The following is a 14,331-nucleotide window of genomic DNA, read 5'->3' on the forward strand; positions in this document are numbered from 1 at the left end:
AGATCACTCACCACCGCTGTCAATCAGGAGTACCGATCTCGGAGGCTCCTCAGATGCACTCGTGACGTTACTTCTGGATGTCTCAGAGTCATGCCGGTCGCGTTTACGACTGCCACTCCCACCACTCGAGCGGCTGCTCCTGGTATGCTGGCGGCTCGGCCTGGCATCTGGTGAGAGCTCTTGCTGCTGCTGCCGCTCTTCTTGCCCCACTTCCATTGTGAAGCTTTGGGCATGAGTGCGTCTTCTGTGGTCATCCCCCTTATAAGGGGGATCCACTGCACTCTCCGCCTCCTCCGGTTACACCCACAGCCCCTCCCCCCTGCCACGCCGCCGGGATCTTCTTTTGCCGGCCGGCATTTTTCCGATGGGCGCCGCCATTTTGGATTCCAGCGCCGCCTCACGTCACGCGGGCACGCCCTTCCCAGCGTGCGACGTCAGAGGGGAGCGACCCGGAAGCGGCCGCCCCTCCTGGCCTGGATAGATGCGGCAAAGGGGGGAGGGCGGCGCGGCAGCCACGGCAGAGCCCCAGGACGTGCTGCATCTACGCCCGCTCGGACGCTGAGCCCTCAGGGGACCCACGGACGACGCTTCCCCCTCCCGACGCACAGCGCCCAGGACCCCGCCTGTTCTTCCACGCCGGCATGGGGGAGGGGCAGGTACGTGTGACGCCGTCTTCAGCACACGGGTCTCTGTCAGGACAGGAAACCCAACTGAAGCGAGGGAGAGGTACCGCCCCTTTTATCTTCAGTAGGGTTCCTGTCCTGGCTGGGCGGATCCCCTCTCTCATGTGTGCCATCATGGGAGACGGGAAAAGTCAAGATCCAACACAGGTGTTGCTCAGGATATGCTGATAAAACAAGCTAAGTCAAATGTAAGTAGAAGATGTCAAGTAAAAGGTGTATTGCAAGTAGAAGTGCCCATTCAGGAAAACTGCACCAAATGTGTGTTTCGCACCTAGCTTCAGGAGAGGTGCGTTCTCTTGACTAGGTGCGAAACGGACGTTGGGTGAGGCTTTCCTGGCTGGTGAGGCCCAATCATACTCCCAGCACTGCTTAGCAGCTTTCACTCACTATACAATGTACACAAAAACCTCTGGTGTCGGCAGGATTATACACAGCTCAACTGAGGTCTGCTAGATCTGCAGCAGAGAAAACTGTGATTATATCACAACTTCTGCAACAAGTAAACTAAGTGATACATTGCTGGATTCAGGGTCACTGACTCTACATTATGCTGCTGGCAGATTTAAGCTTACTTTGTAAGAAAATTATATTTTTTTTATCACATGATATTGCCAATTTATATTTATTTTTATATTTATGTATTCGGCATAATATAGCCATTAAAGGTATAAAACATTATTACCTAAATAACTACCGTACATTAATATTCTAATCATCACAAACCATTCACCTTCATGTCAGTAGATCGCAAATTATATTACAATTATAAGCTGTTTATTGGCATATAAGAATGTCTGATAAAGAAAAGCAGACAAAATAATGGTAGTAATATGCTCACATTAAATACGCTATAAAGCCTACGATTTAATATTACAAAACAGGGGATTATGAAATGCCTACTTGTGCTCCATCAACGTCTTGATGGAGCACAAGTGAACAAGCTACCGTGGCTACCGATAGCCACGTGTATCGACACAGTGATGTGTCTTTCTCAAGGACACTGACCTTGAGATGTCGATACGCGTGGGTTTGGGGGTCCCATGTAACCTAGCTTGTTCATCCTCAGAAACCAGGTGATATCATGCTAGGGAAAGGGACTTGTTAATGTATGTTTATTTGTGTTGGCAACATGATAAGTATTCAATTTTCTATTCATGGCATATGTAGAATTTCTATGTAACCATAGTAGTTATTGATAATATGGTATTTTTGATCCAAGGTCATGATTGTCATTACAATTGATTTGATAGACCCTAGGTTATGGTAACTAGCAGATACCTGGCATTATACTGAATGGTTGGCCTTGGGACCCATAGTATTTAACTATTTATCAAAATGACCCATTGTCTTTGTTTTGTTATCAGTGTCTGGTTGTTCAGACTTTTTAATTGTTTTTAAACAAAGTGTCTGTTTGTTGTGTCCATTAATAAAATTGATACTTTTTGATATCATATCCTTGTGGTGATCCCTATTTGTGTGCATATACTTTCTTTTCTCCATGTGTTTTCATGTCAATCCATTTATATGCACTAGGTGATCCCACCTAAATTGACATTGTGGATGGTGCCCGTTTATTCTATATCTTGTCAGACCTTTATTGAAAAAGTGTACAGCAAACAACATTTTTTTAAAAAGGTTTTGTTTAAAAGAGAGAAAAAAGATTTACTGTGTGAATTTTTGCTGAAAATAAGTGTATGAACTGCATGGTGGGAGCTACATGATTGATAGTTCCATGCAGCATGTACCATATGTACTGTGTAAAAGCTGTAATGTCCGATATATTGGGGGCACTGTTAGGAAACTGGAAAAACTGAACACAATCATATTTGGATGCAGAAAAACAGAATGTAGAAAGTTTGACACTATATGGCATATAAAAGAGGTAAGTGACCAATTAGCGCCTCATTGGACACTAAAACTGAATACAAAACAACAGAAGGGTATGAATTAGAAAACGTCCTTCTGACAATCTTTGCTGCATAGAATAATCGTAGTAGACGGTACTCCATATGTACTATAGGTATGGCAATATAATACTCTGACACATTAGCACATGATTGGGGTTAACTCATTTTAATCTATGGAAAAAAAAAACTTTACAAGTGCAATTGGCTCCAGGTGAGCTGCATAGGGCCTTGTTCACAACATGTTTGCTACCTTGATTAGCATGTGCACCCACAGACTTCAGTTTTCAGGAAGAGACCAGAAGACTGTCCTTACATCAGTACACCGCATGAAAAGTAATACTGACCGTTGCTGTTACATACAACAGTATACAATAAAAAATCTTAATGGACACCAAAATAATCAATGGCCTCCATTAAACATATACCCTATACAAGATGTAAATGAGGATCAGTAAAATATATTGAAAAGGTGGAATTTGTATTACATCACTTGTGAATGTGAAGAATGTTTTCTTGAAATAAAATTACACATTCTAGCGTTGTAGAGTTTAATAAATTGAACCAAAACTTTACCCCAAAAATGTACAGAAGATTTATGAGATTATCTAAAATTCTCTCTTTATAAAACACAACTCCAGCGGTTTTCATTATTTCACTTCTGGCGTGGTATCACTAATGACTGTAACCTGTCTGTAGTAACATACTTATCAGGCACAGTCTTCTGTTCAGCCCTGCACTTTTCTGGTGCCACCGTCTTCTGCTCAGCTCAGCACTGTTCTGGTGCCGCCATCTTCTGCTCCGCCCTGCACTGTTCTAGTGCTACAGTCTTCTGCTCCGCCTGGCACTGTTCTTGTGCTGCCATCTTCTGTTCCACCCGGCACTTTTCTTGTGCCCACGTATTCTGCTCCGCTCGACACTGTTCTGGTGCTGCCGCCTTCTGCTTTGCTCAGGACTGTTTTGGTGCCACCATCTTCTGCTCCGCCCGGGACTGCTCTGGTGCCGCCGGCATCTGCTCCACCCGGCACTGTTCTAGGGCATACGTATTCTGCTCTGCCCAGCACTGTTCTGGTGCTGACCTCTTCTGCTCCACCTGGTACTGCCCTCTTCTGCTCCGCCCAGCACTGTTCTAGTGCACACGTATTCTGCTCCGCCCGGCACTGTTCTGGTGCCGCCTTCTTCACTGCCCAACACTGTTCTGGTGCCGCCGTCTTCTGCGCCACCCAGCACTGTTCTGGTGCACACGTATTCTGCTCCGCCGGCACTGTTCTGGTGCCGCCTTCTTCACTGCCCAACACTGTTCTGGTGCCGCCGTCTTCTGCGCCACCCAGCACTGTTCTGGTGCACACGTCTTTTGATCCGCCCGGCACTGTTCTGGTGCCGCCTTCTTCACTGCCCAGCACTGTTCTGGTGCTGACCTCTTCTGCTCCACCTGGTACTGTTCTGGTGCTGCCCTCTTCTGCTCCGCCCAGCACTGTTCTAGTGCCGCCTGCTTCTGCTTTGCCCAGCACTGTTCTGGTGCCGCCATCTTCGGGTCCGCCCGACATTGCTCTGGTGCTGCCGTCTTCTGCGCCGCCCAGCACTGTTCTGGTGCACACGTATTCTGCTCCGCCTGGCACTGTTCTGGTGCCGCCTTCTTCACTGCCCAACACTGTTCTGGTGCCGCCGTCTTCTGATCCGCCCGGCACTGTTCTGGTGCCGCCTTCTTCTCCACTGCCCAACACTGTTCTGGTGACCACATATTCTGCTCCGCTCTGAAATGTTCTGGTGCCATCTTCTTCTCCGCTCTGCACTGTTCTGGTGCTGCTGTCTACTGCTCTGCCTGGCACTGTTCTGGTGCTGCCGTACTCTGCTCTGCCTGGCAATGTTCTGGTGCCGCCATCTTCTGCTCTGCCTGGCACTGTTCTGGTTCCGTTATGCCATATTGTGACCACAGCCAATGACTGACCAGAAGTCAGAGGTACCATATACTAGCTCTTGGTGTAAAAGGCCCCATCTCACATAGCGAGATCGGTAGCGATATCGCTGAAACATCACAGATTTTGTGACGCAACAGCGACCTCGCCAACGATCTCGCTACGTGTAACACATAGCGGCGACAGGCCCCCGATACGATGTCACTGATCATGCTTGAATGTCCTGGGCCCTTTTTTGATCGCTGGTGTCCCGCTGGCCAGCATGCATCGCTGTGTTTGACGCCAACGAGCGACCTCACTGGCAACTCAGAACTCAGGAACGCAGGCGGGAGTCGTCAGAATAGCTGCTGTGTGACAAGGTCCCAACGACCTCCGAGGTCGTTATACGGATCGCCGGTTCGTTGCTGCGACGTTGAGTAGATCTGTCTGTTTGACAGCTTACTAGCGACAATTTAGAGATGTACCAGCAATCCTTACCAGGTCGTATCGTGGTCGGGATCGCTGGTGCGTCGCTTTGTCTAATGGCAGCTTAAGTCTATGAGAAACTTATTCTAGCTCTCAAAAGACTTCATCCAACACTGAAGCGACCCGGCAGATCACAACTAGGATAACAGGACTGGACTGGCGCTCAGTAGAGCGACGCTAAGAATTGCAGAAGATGGTGACTGACCAATAAGTATTCTACTACATGCAGTGAACATACATTAGTGATACCACTCCGAGGGTGAAATAAAAAACAAAAAGAAAACGCTATAGTGCTTTAAGAAGTTTGATAAACTTACTGTGCAATAAACTGGCTGTGGTAACTTTTCCTTTCTGCACCACTCCAAAAGAAACATCTTAGGAGTAATTTGAGGAAGGTAGTCCTTTCTGAAAATGAGAAAACGGGTCATCATTAGCTTCAACAAATAAAACACATTTCCTTTTCTAATTATTATCACAACATAATAGTTCCTAATAACAGACTACAGGGAATACACACAATGAAACAAAGCTAAAGCTGCATAGACACTGTTTGTGAACCACATTCAGTGGAAGCACTGGAAAAGATTCTGGTGCTTGCACAGTTTATATTTATCCAGCATACATCAAGTGTGTCATCATCTCAGGTCCTTCGCGCAAAGCATTACTGGGACCGGAAGATGCCGGTAGCGCCGCGGAGCAGATCGGGGACCATCGGAAGGTGAGCATAACAATATTTTTAATTTTTTTGTATTAATTTTAACATCCTATCTTTTACTATTGATGCTGCAGAGGTAGCATCAATAGTAAAAGGTTGGTCACACTTGTAAAGCACTATGCTTGACAAGTGTGACCAACCTGTCAATAACTTTTCCAAGCGATGCTTGAAATCGCTTGGAATGCGCAAGCATTCCGCAAGTTAAAAATGCTTGCAAAACGCTTGTTTTTCGCGGGAAAAACGCATGCGAATTCGCATGCATTTTACCCGTGGCGGGAGTTGCGGAAATGTTGTGGAAATTTCTGCAGCATTTCTGAACGTGTGCAGATAGCCTAAAGCAAGTAGGTAGTGATGAGGCATTAAATAAATACAGAAAATTAAATAAATTCTGTAAAATGCAAATCAAGGCAGCAAAGATTGAGACAGAAAGACTCGTTGCCAGAGGAAGTAAAAATAATCCCAAAATATTCTTTAACTACTAAATAAACTAAATAATAAGAAACTTAAAAGTGATAGTGTTGGCCCCCTTAACCCCTTCACGACATTTGACATACTATTCCGTCCATGTGCCCTGGCACTTAATTCCCATGGACGGTATAGTACGTCATGTGCGATCAGCCGCGCTCACAAGGGGAGCGTGGCTGATCGCGGCCGGGTGTCAGCGGATTCTCACAGCTGACACCCGGCACTAAGTGCCAGGAGCGGTCACGGACCGCTCTCGGCACTTTAACCCCCGGAACACTGCGATCAAACATAATCTCAGCGTTCCAGGAGCAGGCAGAGGGGCTGTTAGCTCTGACAGCCCTCTGCCTTTGGATCGGAGACCCCGCGTCATGACGTGGAGTCCCGATTGCTGCCATGGAGACCCGATGTCATCATGACGACATCCGGGTCTCCAGAGCTGAGAGACTTCCTGTCATGTGCAGTGCATGTCAGAAAGTCTCTCAGGTTAGTGTTCTAGAAACTGCAGCGCTGACAGATTCTATAACATGCAGATCTGCATGCTATAGAAGCGATCAGCCTGCAAAAAATGAGTGTCTCATAGTGGGACACAGTGTAAAAGTAAGAATTAAATAAAAATATTTAAAAAAAAAAAATCAATATTTATTCCATCAATAAATAAATATTTAACTCCTTCATGACCCAGCCGATTTTGACCTTAATGACCTGGCCATTTTTTGCAATTCTGATCAGTGTCCCTTTATGAGGTAATAACTCAGGAACGCTTCAACGGATCATATGATTCTGAGATTGTTTTTTCGTGACATTTTGGGATTCACGTTAGTGGTAAATTTAGGTCAATAATTTGTGCGTTTATTTGTAAAAAAACAAAAAAACAAAAAAAAAAACGGAAATTTGGCGAAAATTTTGCAATTTTCAAATTTTGAATTTTTATTCTGTTAAACCAGAGAGTTATGTGACACAAAATAGTTAATAAGTAACATTTCCCACATGTCTATTTTACATCAGTACAATTTTGGAAACCAAATTTTTTTTTTAGGAAGTTATAAAGGTTAAAAGTTGACCAGTGTTTTCTCATTTTTACAACAAAATTTACAAAACCAATTTTTTTTAGGGACCACCTCACATTTGAAGTCAGTTTGATGGGTCTATATGGCTGAAAATACCCAAAAGTGACACCATTCTACAAACTACACCCCTCAAGCTGATCAAAACCACATTCAAGAAGTTTATTAACACTACAAGCGTTTCACAGCAGCAGAAGCAACATGGAAGGAAAAAATGAACATTTAACATTTTAGTCACAAAAATGATCTTTTAGCAACAATTTTTTTATTTTTCCAAGGGTAAAAGGAGAAAGTGGACCCCAAAAGTTGTTGTTCAATTTGTCCTGAGTACGCTGAAACCCCATATGTGTGTGGGGGGGGAACCACTGTTTGGGCGCACGGCAGGACTCAGAATGGAAGGAGCGCCATTTGACTTTTTGCATGGAAAATTAGCTCCAATCGTTAGCGAACACCATGTCGTGTTTGGAGAGCCCCTGTGTGCCTAAACTTTTTTAAATTTTTTTAAATCACAAAAATTTTCTTTTAGCCTCATTTTTTTCATTTTCACATGGGCAACAAGGATAAAATGGATCCTAAAATTTGTTGGGCAATTTCTCCTGAGTACACCGATACCTCATATGTAGTCATAAACCAATGTTTGGGCGCACGGCAGGGCTCGGAAGGGAATGAGCACCATTTTACTTTTTGAATGGAAAATTAGCTCCAATCGTTAGAGGACACCATGTTGTGTATGGAGAGGCCGTGTGTGCCTAAACATTTAAGGTCCCCCACAAGTGACCCCATTTTGGAAACTAGACCCCCCAAATAATTTTTTTTCCTCCAAAAATGATTTTTTAGCCCGCTTTTTTTTATTCTAACAAGGGTAACAGAAGAAATTGGACCCCAAAAGTTGTTGTCCAGTTTGTTCTGAGTATGCTGGTACCCCATATGTGGGGGGAACCACTGTTTGGGCACACGTCGGGGCTCGCAAGGGAAGTAGTGACGTTTTTAAATGCCGACTTGATGGAATGGCCTGTGGGCGTCATGTTACGTTTGTTTAGACCCTGATGTGCCTAAACAGTAGAAATTCCCCATAAGTGACCCCATTTTGGAAACTAGACCCCCCCCAAGGAGCTCATCTAGTTGTGTGGTGAGCACTTTTAACCCCCAAGTGCTTCACAGAAGTTTATAACGCAGAGCCGTGAAAATAAAAAAAATCATTTTTTTTCTCAAAAAAAATTTAGGTGCCTAAATAGTGAAAACGCCTCAATTCTAACTCAACCCTAACCCCAACACACCCCTAACCACAACCCTAATTCCAACCCTAACCACAAGCCCAACACACCCCTGACCCTTAACTTAACCCTAATTCTAACCCTAATTCCAACCCTAATGGAAAAAAAAATTTCTTTATTTTATTAATTTGTCCCTACCTATGGAGGTGATAAACGGGGGGTTAATTTCCTTTTTTTTTTATTTAGATCACTATGATAGGGTCTATCACAGTGATCTAAAAGTCCCTGAATGAATGAATAAATCTGCAGCCGGCAGTCTTTTTGATTGCATGTTATTGCACTTTACACAAAAAGTATAATTTGCTACTTTTTTGTGTTTTTTTTTTTTTTTTAACGGCGTTCACTGAATTGGTTAACTAATCGCTTTTATAGATTGGATTTTTACAGATGCAGAGATACGAAACATGTGCATTTTTTGTTTATTTTATTATTTTTTACATAAAAATGTGTATTTTTATGGGATTTTAAAAAAAAAAAAAAAAAAAAAAAGTGTTTTTTTTTTACCTTGCCCCTTTATGGGACTTTCACTTTCATTTCATCAGGTATAATACATTACAATGCTCCAGCATTGCAATGTATTATGTCTATGCAGAAAGCTGCTGAAACCATGCTGTGAGCATGGTCTCAGCGGCTTTCCGTAGCTGAATGACCCGGAGGTTGTCATGACAACCCCCGGGTCATCAAGGCACAGATCGGGCCCCGCGATTACATCGCGGGGACGCTGATCAGAGGCAGAGGGAGCCCCCTACCCTCTGCCTCCCCCCTTGAACGCTGCGATCGCAGCACTCAGGGGGTTAACAACCAGGGGCGGCGGGGGAGCCGCTCCTGGCTGTCAGTGCAGGAAGCTCAGCCACTGCAGTGCTGATCTCCTGCACTGATCGGGTAGCAGATGCTGAAATTTCAGCCTCTCCGGCCTGATCGCTGCTGTGTTTGGTCAGTCAGATTGACTGACCAGTCACAGCGCTTGGGGTGCAGGGACCGACTGTAAGGGTCCTTGCACCCCTTGCCGTGCCTCTCATCTGTCATAGACAGCTGTCGGCACTGAACTGTCACTGAGTGTTTTCACGCAGTGACAGTTCAAAGGGATGACGTGCACAGTATGTCGTGGTGCGGTAAATTACAACCGCCCATGACGGACTGTTTACGTCCATGGACATTATGGGTTAAATCAGAGATATGTCACACAAAATACTTAATAAGTAACATTTCCCACATGTCTTCATTACATAAGCACAATTTTGGAACCAAAATTTTTTTCTGTTAGGAAGTTATAAGGGTTAAAAGTTAAACAGCGATTTCTTATTTTTACATCTTTTTAGGAACCACATCACATTTGAAGTCACTTTGAGGTGTCTATATGATAGAAAATACCCAAAATGTGACACCAATCAAAAAAACTTCACCCCTCAAGGTGCTCAAAACCACATTCAAGAAGTTTATTAACGCTTCAGATGCTTAAAAGGAATTTTTGGAATGTTTGAAAAAAGTTAAATGTTCATTTTTTTTTTTATCTTACAAAAATGTAATTCAGATCCATTTTTATTTTAACAAGGGTAACAGGAGAAATTGGACCCCAAAAGTTATTATGCAATTTGTCTTGAGTACGCTGATACCCCATATGTGGGGGTACACCACTGTTTGGGTGCATGGCAGAGCTCAGAAGGGATGGAGCATCGTTTGACTTTTTCAGAGCAAAATTTGCTGGATTTGAGATCGGACACCATGTCGTGTTTGGAGAGCCCCTGTTGTGCCTAAACAGTGAATTCTCCCCCCCCCACAAGTGACACCATTTTGGAAACTAGACCCCCCCAAGGAACTTATCTAGATGTGTGGTGAGCACTTCAACCCCCAAGTGCTTCACAGAAGTTTATAACGTGGAGCCGTGAAAATAAAAAATCATATTTTTTCCGCAAACAATCTTTTCGCCCCAATTTTATTTCTCTTAAGTATGCAGATACCCCATATGGAGGGGAATACTACTTTTGAGGCAGAGTGCAAAGCTCAGAAGGGAAGATGCGCCATATTAGAGTTCAGATTTTGCTGGATTGGTTTGAGGGTGCCATATCACATTGGCAGAGCCCCTGAAGTAACATAGTAACATAGTTTTGAAGGCTGAAGGAAGACCTTATGTCTATCCAGCTCAGCCTATTTTTAGTGCAGCTGTTCTGCATTGTTGATCCTGGGGAAGGCAAAAAAACCCACAGAGTAGAAGCCAATTTTCTCCTTAGGGAAAAAAATTCCTTCCCCTAAGCTGGGTCAACCATCTACCTATAATATTCTGTTATTTGTAACCGTCTATACTGTTACTCACAAGAAAAGCATCCATTCCTTTCTTAAATTCATTCAGTGTGTTGGCCATCACCACTTCCTCAGGAAGAGAATTCTAGAGCCTCACTGCTCTTACCGTGAAGAACCCTCTTCTATGCTGCTGCAGAAATTGTCTTTCCTCCAAACGAAGAGAATGCCCCCTTGTGCTTGTCACAGTCCTTGGTACAAATAGTTCATTGGAGAGATCTCTGTATTGCCCTCTGATATACTTGTACATATATATTAAGTCTCCCCTAAGTCTTCCCTTTTCTCGAGTAAATAGACCTAATTTTGATAACCTTTCTGGGTATTGTAGTGAACCAACTCCATTTATCATTTTAGTAGCCTGCCTTTGAACCCTTTCAAGTTCAGTAATGTCTTTCTTGAGGACCGGCATCCAAAATTGCACACAATACTCCAAGTGTGGTCTGACGAGTGATTTGTACAGAGGAAGAATTATGTTTTCATCTTGTGTCCCCAGACCTCTTCTAATGCATCCCATGACCCTTTGGTGGCAGCTGCCTGACACTGGGCACTCCAATTTAGCTTTTTATTGACCAAGATGCCCAAGTCTTTTTCCATGTCTGATTTCCCCAGCAGTTTCCCATTTAGTAAGTAATTATAGCATCTGTTTCTCCTTCCCATGTGCATAACCTTACACTTATATCTGTGTTAAACCTCAAGTGCCAGAACAACAGAAACCCCCTATAAATGAACTCATTTTACAAACTTCACTCCAATGAATTCATACAGTATAAGGGAGCAGTGATCATATTACCACCACACATGTCTCACAGAATTTTATACCACTAAGCGGTGAAGAAAGAGTAAATTACTCTTAAACAGAAAGATAGTGAGGAAACACTTAGCTAACCTAAATGAATTCAAGTCTCCAGGTCCAGATGAATTACACCCCAGAGTACTGAAGGGAGATAGCAGAAGAAATTTTTGAACCCCTCTCCATAATCTTTGAAAATTCTTGGAGAACAGGAGAAGTCCCAAAAGACTGGAGAAGAGCAAATGTTGTTCCTATCTTCAAAAAGGAGAAGAAGGTGGACCCAGGCAACTATAGGCCGGTGAGTCTGACTTCTATACCAGGAAAGATCTTTGAACAAATTATTAAACAACATGTATGTCAGTACCTGGATAAGAATGAAGTGATTAAACAGAGTCAGCATGGGTTTGTAACTAACTAACTAACTTAATTTCCTTCTATGACGGAATCACTGATTGGGTGGATCAAGGAAATGCTGTAGATATAGTATATCTTGACTTCAGCAAAGCATTTGACAAAGTCTCTCATACAATCCTTATTGAAAAAATGACTAAGTATGGAATGGACAAGGCAACCGTTAGGTGGATTCATAACTGGCTTAGTGATCGGACCCAAAGAGTGGTCGTAAATGGCTGCACATCCAGTTGGAAGAATGTCTCAAGTGGGGTACCACAGGGCTCTGTCCTGGGCCCTGTATTGTTCAACATCTTTATCAACAATTTAGATGAAGGAATTGAGGGTAAACTGATTAAATTTGCTGATGACACAAAGCTAGGAGGGATAGCTAATACTAGAGAAGAGAGAGGATTCAAAAAGATATAAATAAACTGGAGAAGTGGGCAGCAACTAACAGAATGGTTTTTAACAGGGAGAAATGCAAAGTACTACATCTGGGCAATAAAAATGAAAAAAGCATATACAGAATGGGAGGAATAGGGCTAAGTGACAGCACATGTGAAAAAGACTTGGGTATACTAATAGATCACAGACTGAATATGAGTCAACAGTGTGATGCAGCAGCAAAAAAGGCAAATGCAATTCTAGGATGTATTAACAGAAGCATACAGTCTAGATCACGTGAAGTCATTATTTCCCTCTACTCCTCTTTGGTCAGACCTCATCTGGAATATTGTGTCCAGTTTTGGGCACCACATTTTAAAAAAGACATCAATAAACTGGAGCAAGTTCAGAAAAGAGCGACCAGAATGGTGACCGGTCTGCAAACCCTGTCTTATGAGGAAAGGTTGCAGGATTTGGGAATGTTTAGTTTGCAAAAGAGAAGACTGAGAGGAGACTTAATAGCTGTCTACAAATATCTAAAGGGCTGTCACATTGTAGAAGGATCAACTTTATTCTCATTTGCACAAGGAAAGACTAGAAGCAATGGGATGAAACTGAATGGGAGGAGACACAGATTAGATATTAGAAAAAGCTTTTTGACAGTTAGAGTGATCAATGAGTGGAACAGGCTGCCACGAGAAGTGGTGAGTTTTCCTTCAATGGAAGTCTTCAAACAGAGGCTGGACAGACATCTGACTGGGATGATTTAGCGAATCCTGCTTTGAGCAGGGGGTTGGACCAGATGGCCCAGGAGGTCCCTTCCAACTCTACGATTCTATGATTCTTACTGTATTTTTTGGATTATAAGACACACTTATTTTTCCCCAAAATTTGGGGGAAAAGGGGGGGGTGCATCTTATAATTCAGACATACCTTACTGGCCACGGTGTAGCAGGGTCACGCTAGAGGGGGCAAGAGTGGCGCGTTGCTGCAGGACGCAGACTGGGATGAGGGGGTGTTTTGATGCGGTGCTCTGTGGTGCGGGAGGGGGGGCTCTGACAGCATTTTGTGATAGATATTAGGGGCTCAGGGCTATTACTGAGATGCGGTGGCCTCCAGGAAAATGGCCGCCTGGGGAGGCACATGCTCAGATTGAGATCTCGGCAACGAGTATGCGCCGCCCATTTTCCCGGAGAACACCGCATCGCAGTAATGGATGTGCAGGGGGTCTTCCACAATATGCCAGCAGAGCCCGCTGCACCACAGAGCACCTCAGCCATTTTCACCTGCAGCAGCGCACATCGGAGCAGCCCCTCATCCCAGCCTGTGGCCTGCAGCAACACGCCACTCTTACCTCCTCCAGCAGCGACCCCTGGTGCCCCGCTTCACGGCAGTCACCACCCCCGGTAGCAATAAGACGCATGGATTATAAGTGGCTCCACCATTTTAATAAAAAAAGTTTTCTTCCTATTTTTCTACTCAAAATTTGGGGTGTGTCTTATAATCTGCAAAATATGGTACATTTTTACCACTAAAATGTTGTTTTGGCCCCAAGTTTTTATTTTCTCTAACATCTAATAGGAATTTTTTTTTTTTACAACTAACTGAGGTCTATTTTTTCCTGAGTGCGCCAATACCTTACATGTAGTTGGGAAATATTTTTCAGGCACAGTGTAAAGCTTAGAAGGCAAGGAGCGCCAGATTTTACTGTTATGATTTGCAGGTGTCATGACCCACTGGGACAGCCCATGGGGTGCCAGAACAGCAGAACTCCCTATAAGTGACCCCATTTTACAGACTACACCTCTCAATGAATTCATCTAGGCATGCAGTGATGATATTTACACCATAGGTGTGTCACAGAATTTTATACCTTTGGGCAGTGAAGACAAAATAACTAAATTTTTGCCACCAAAATTTCGTTTTAGACAAAGATTTTACATTTTCACACAAATGAGCGCTCATAGTGCTAGTGGGGATCTC

General features: G+C 43.8%; 1 protein-coding gene across 2 annotated transcripts in view; it reads right to left on the bottom strand.

Annotated features, from left to right (window-relative positions):
• The window catches only part of DUS2 (dihydrouridine synthase 2), a 291,549-nt gene that overhangs the window by 58,122 nt on the left and 219,096 nt on the right, over nucleotides 1–14,331 (bottom strand). For both annotated transcript variants that reach the window (XM_073550793.1, XM_073550792.1), the window contains one exon: nucleotides 5,286–5,373. In XM_073550793.1, coding sequence (XP_073406894.1) covers nucleotides 5,286–5,373 — 88 coding nt within the window. The remainder of the gene's footprint in view (nucleotides 1–5,285; nucleotides 5,374–14,331) is intronic.

This window comes from Dendrobates tinctorius, unplaced genomic scaffold (assembly GCF_039654945.1).
Source record: "Dendrobates tinctorius isolate UK_male_01 unplaced genomic scaffold, ASM3965494v1 ptg000170l, whole genome shotgun sequence".
In the NCBI taxonomy this organism is placed as follows: domain Eukaryota; kingdom Metazoa; phylum Chordata; class Amphibia; order Anura; family Dendrobatidae; genus Dendrobates; species Dendrobates tinctorius.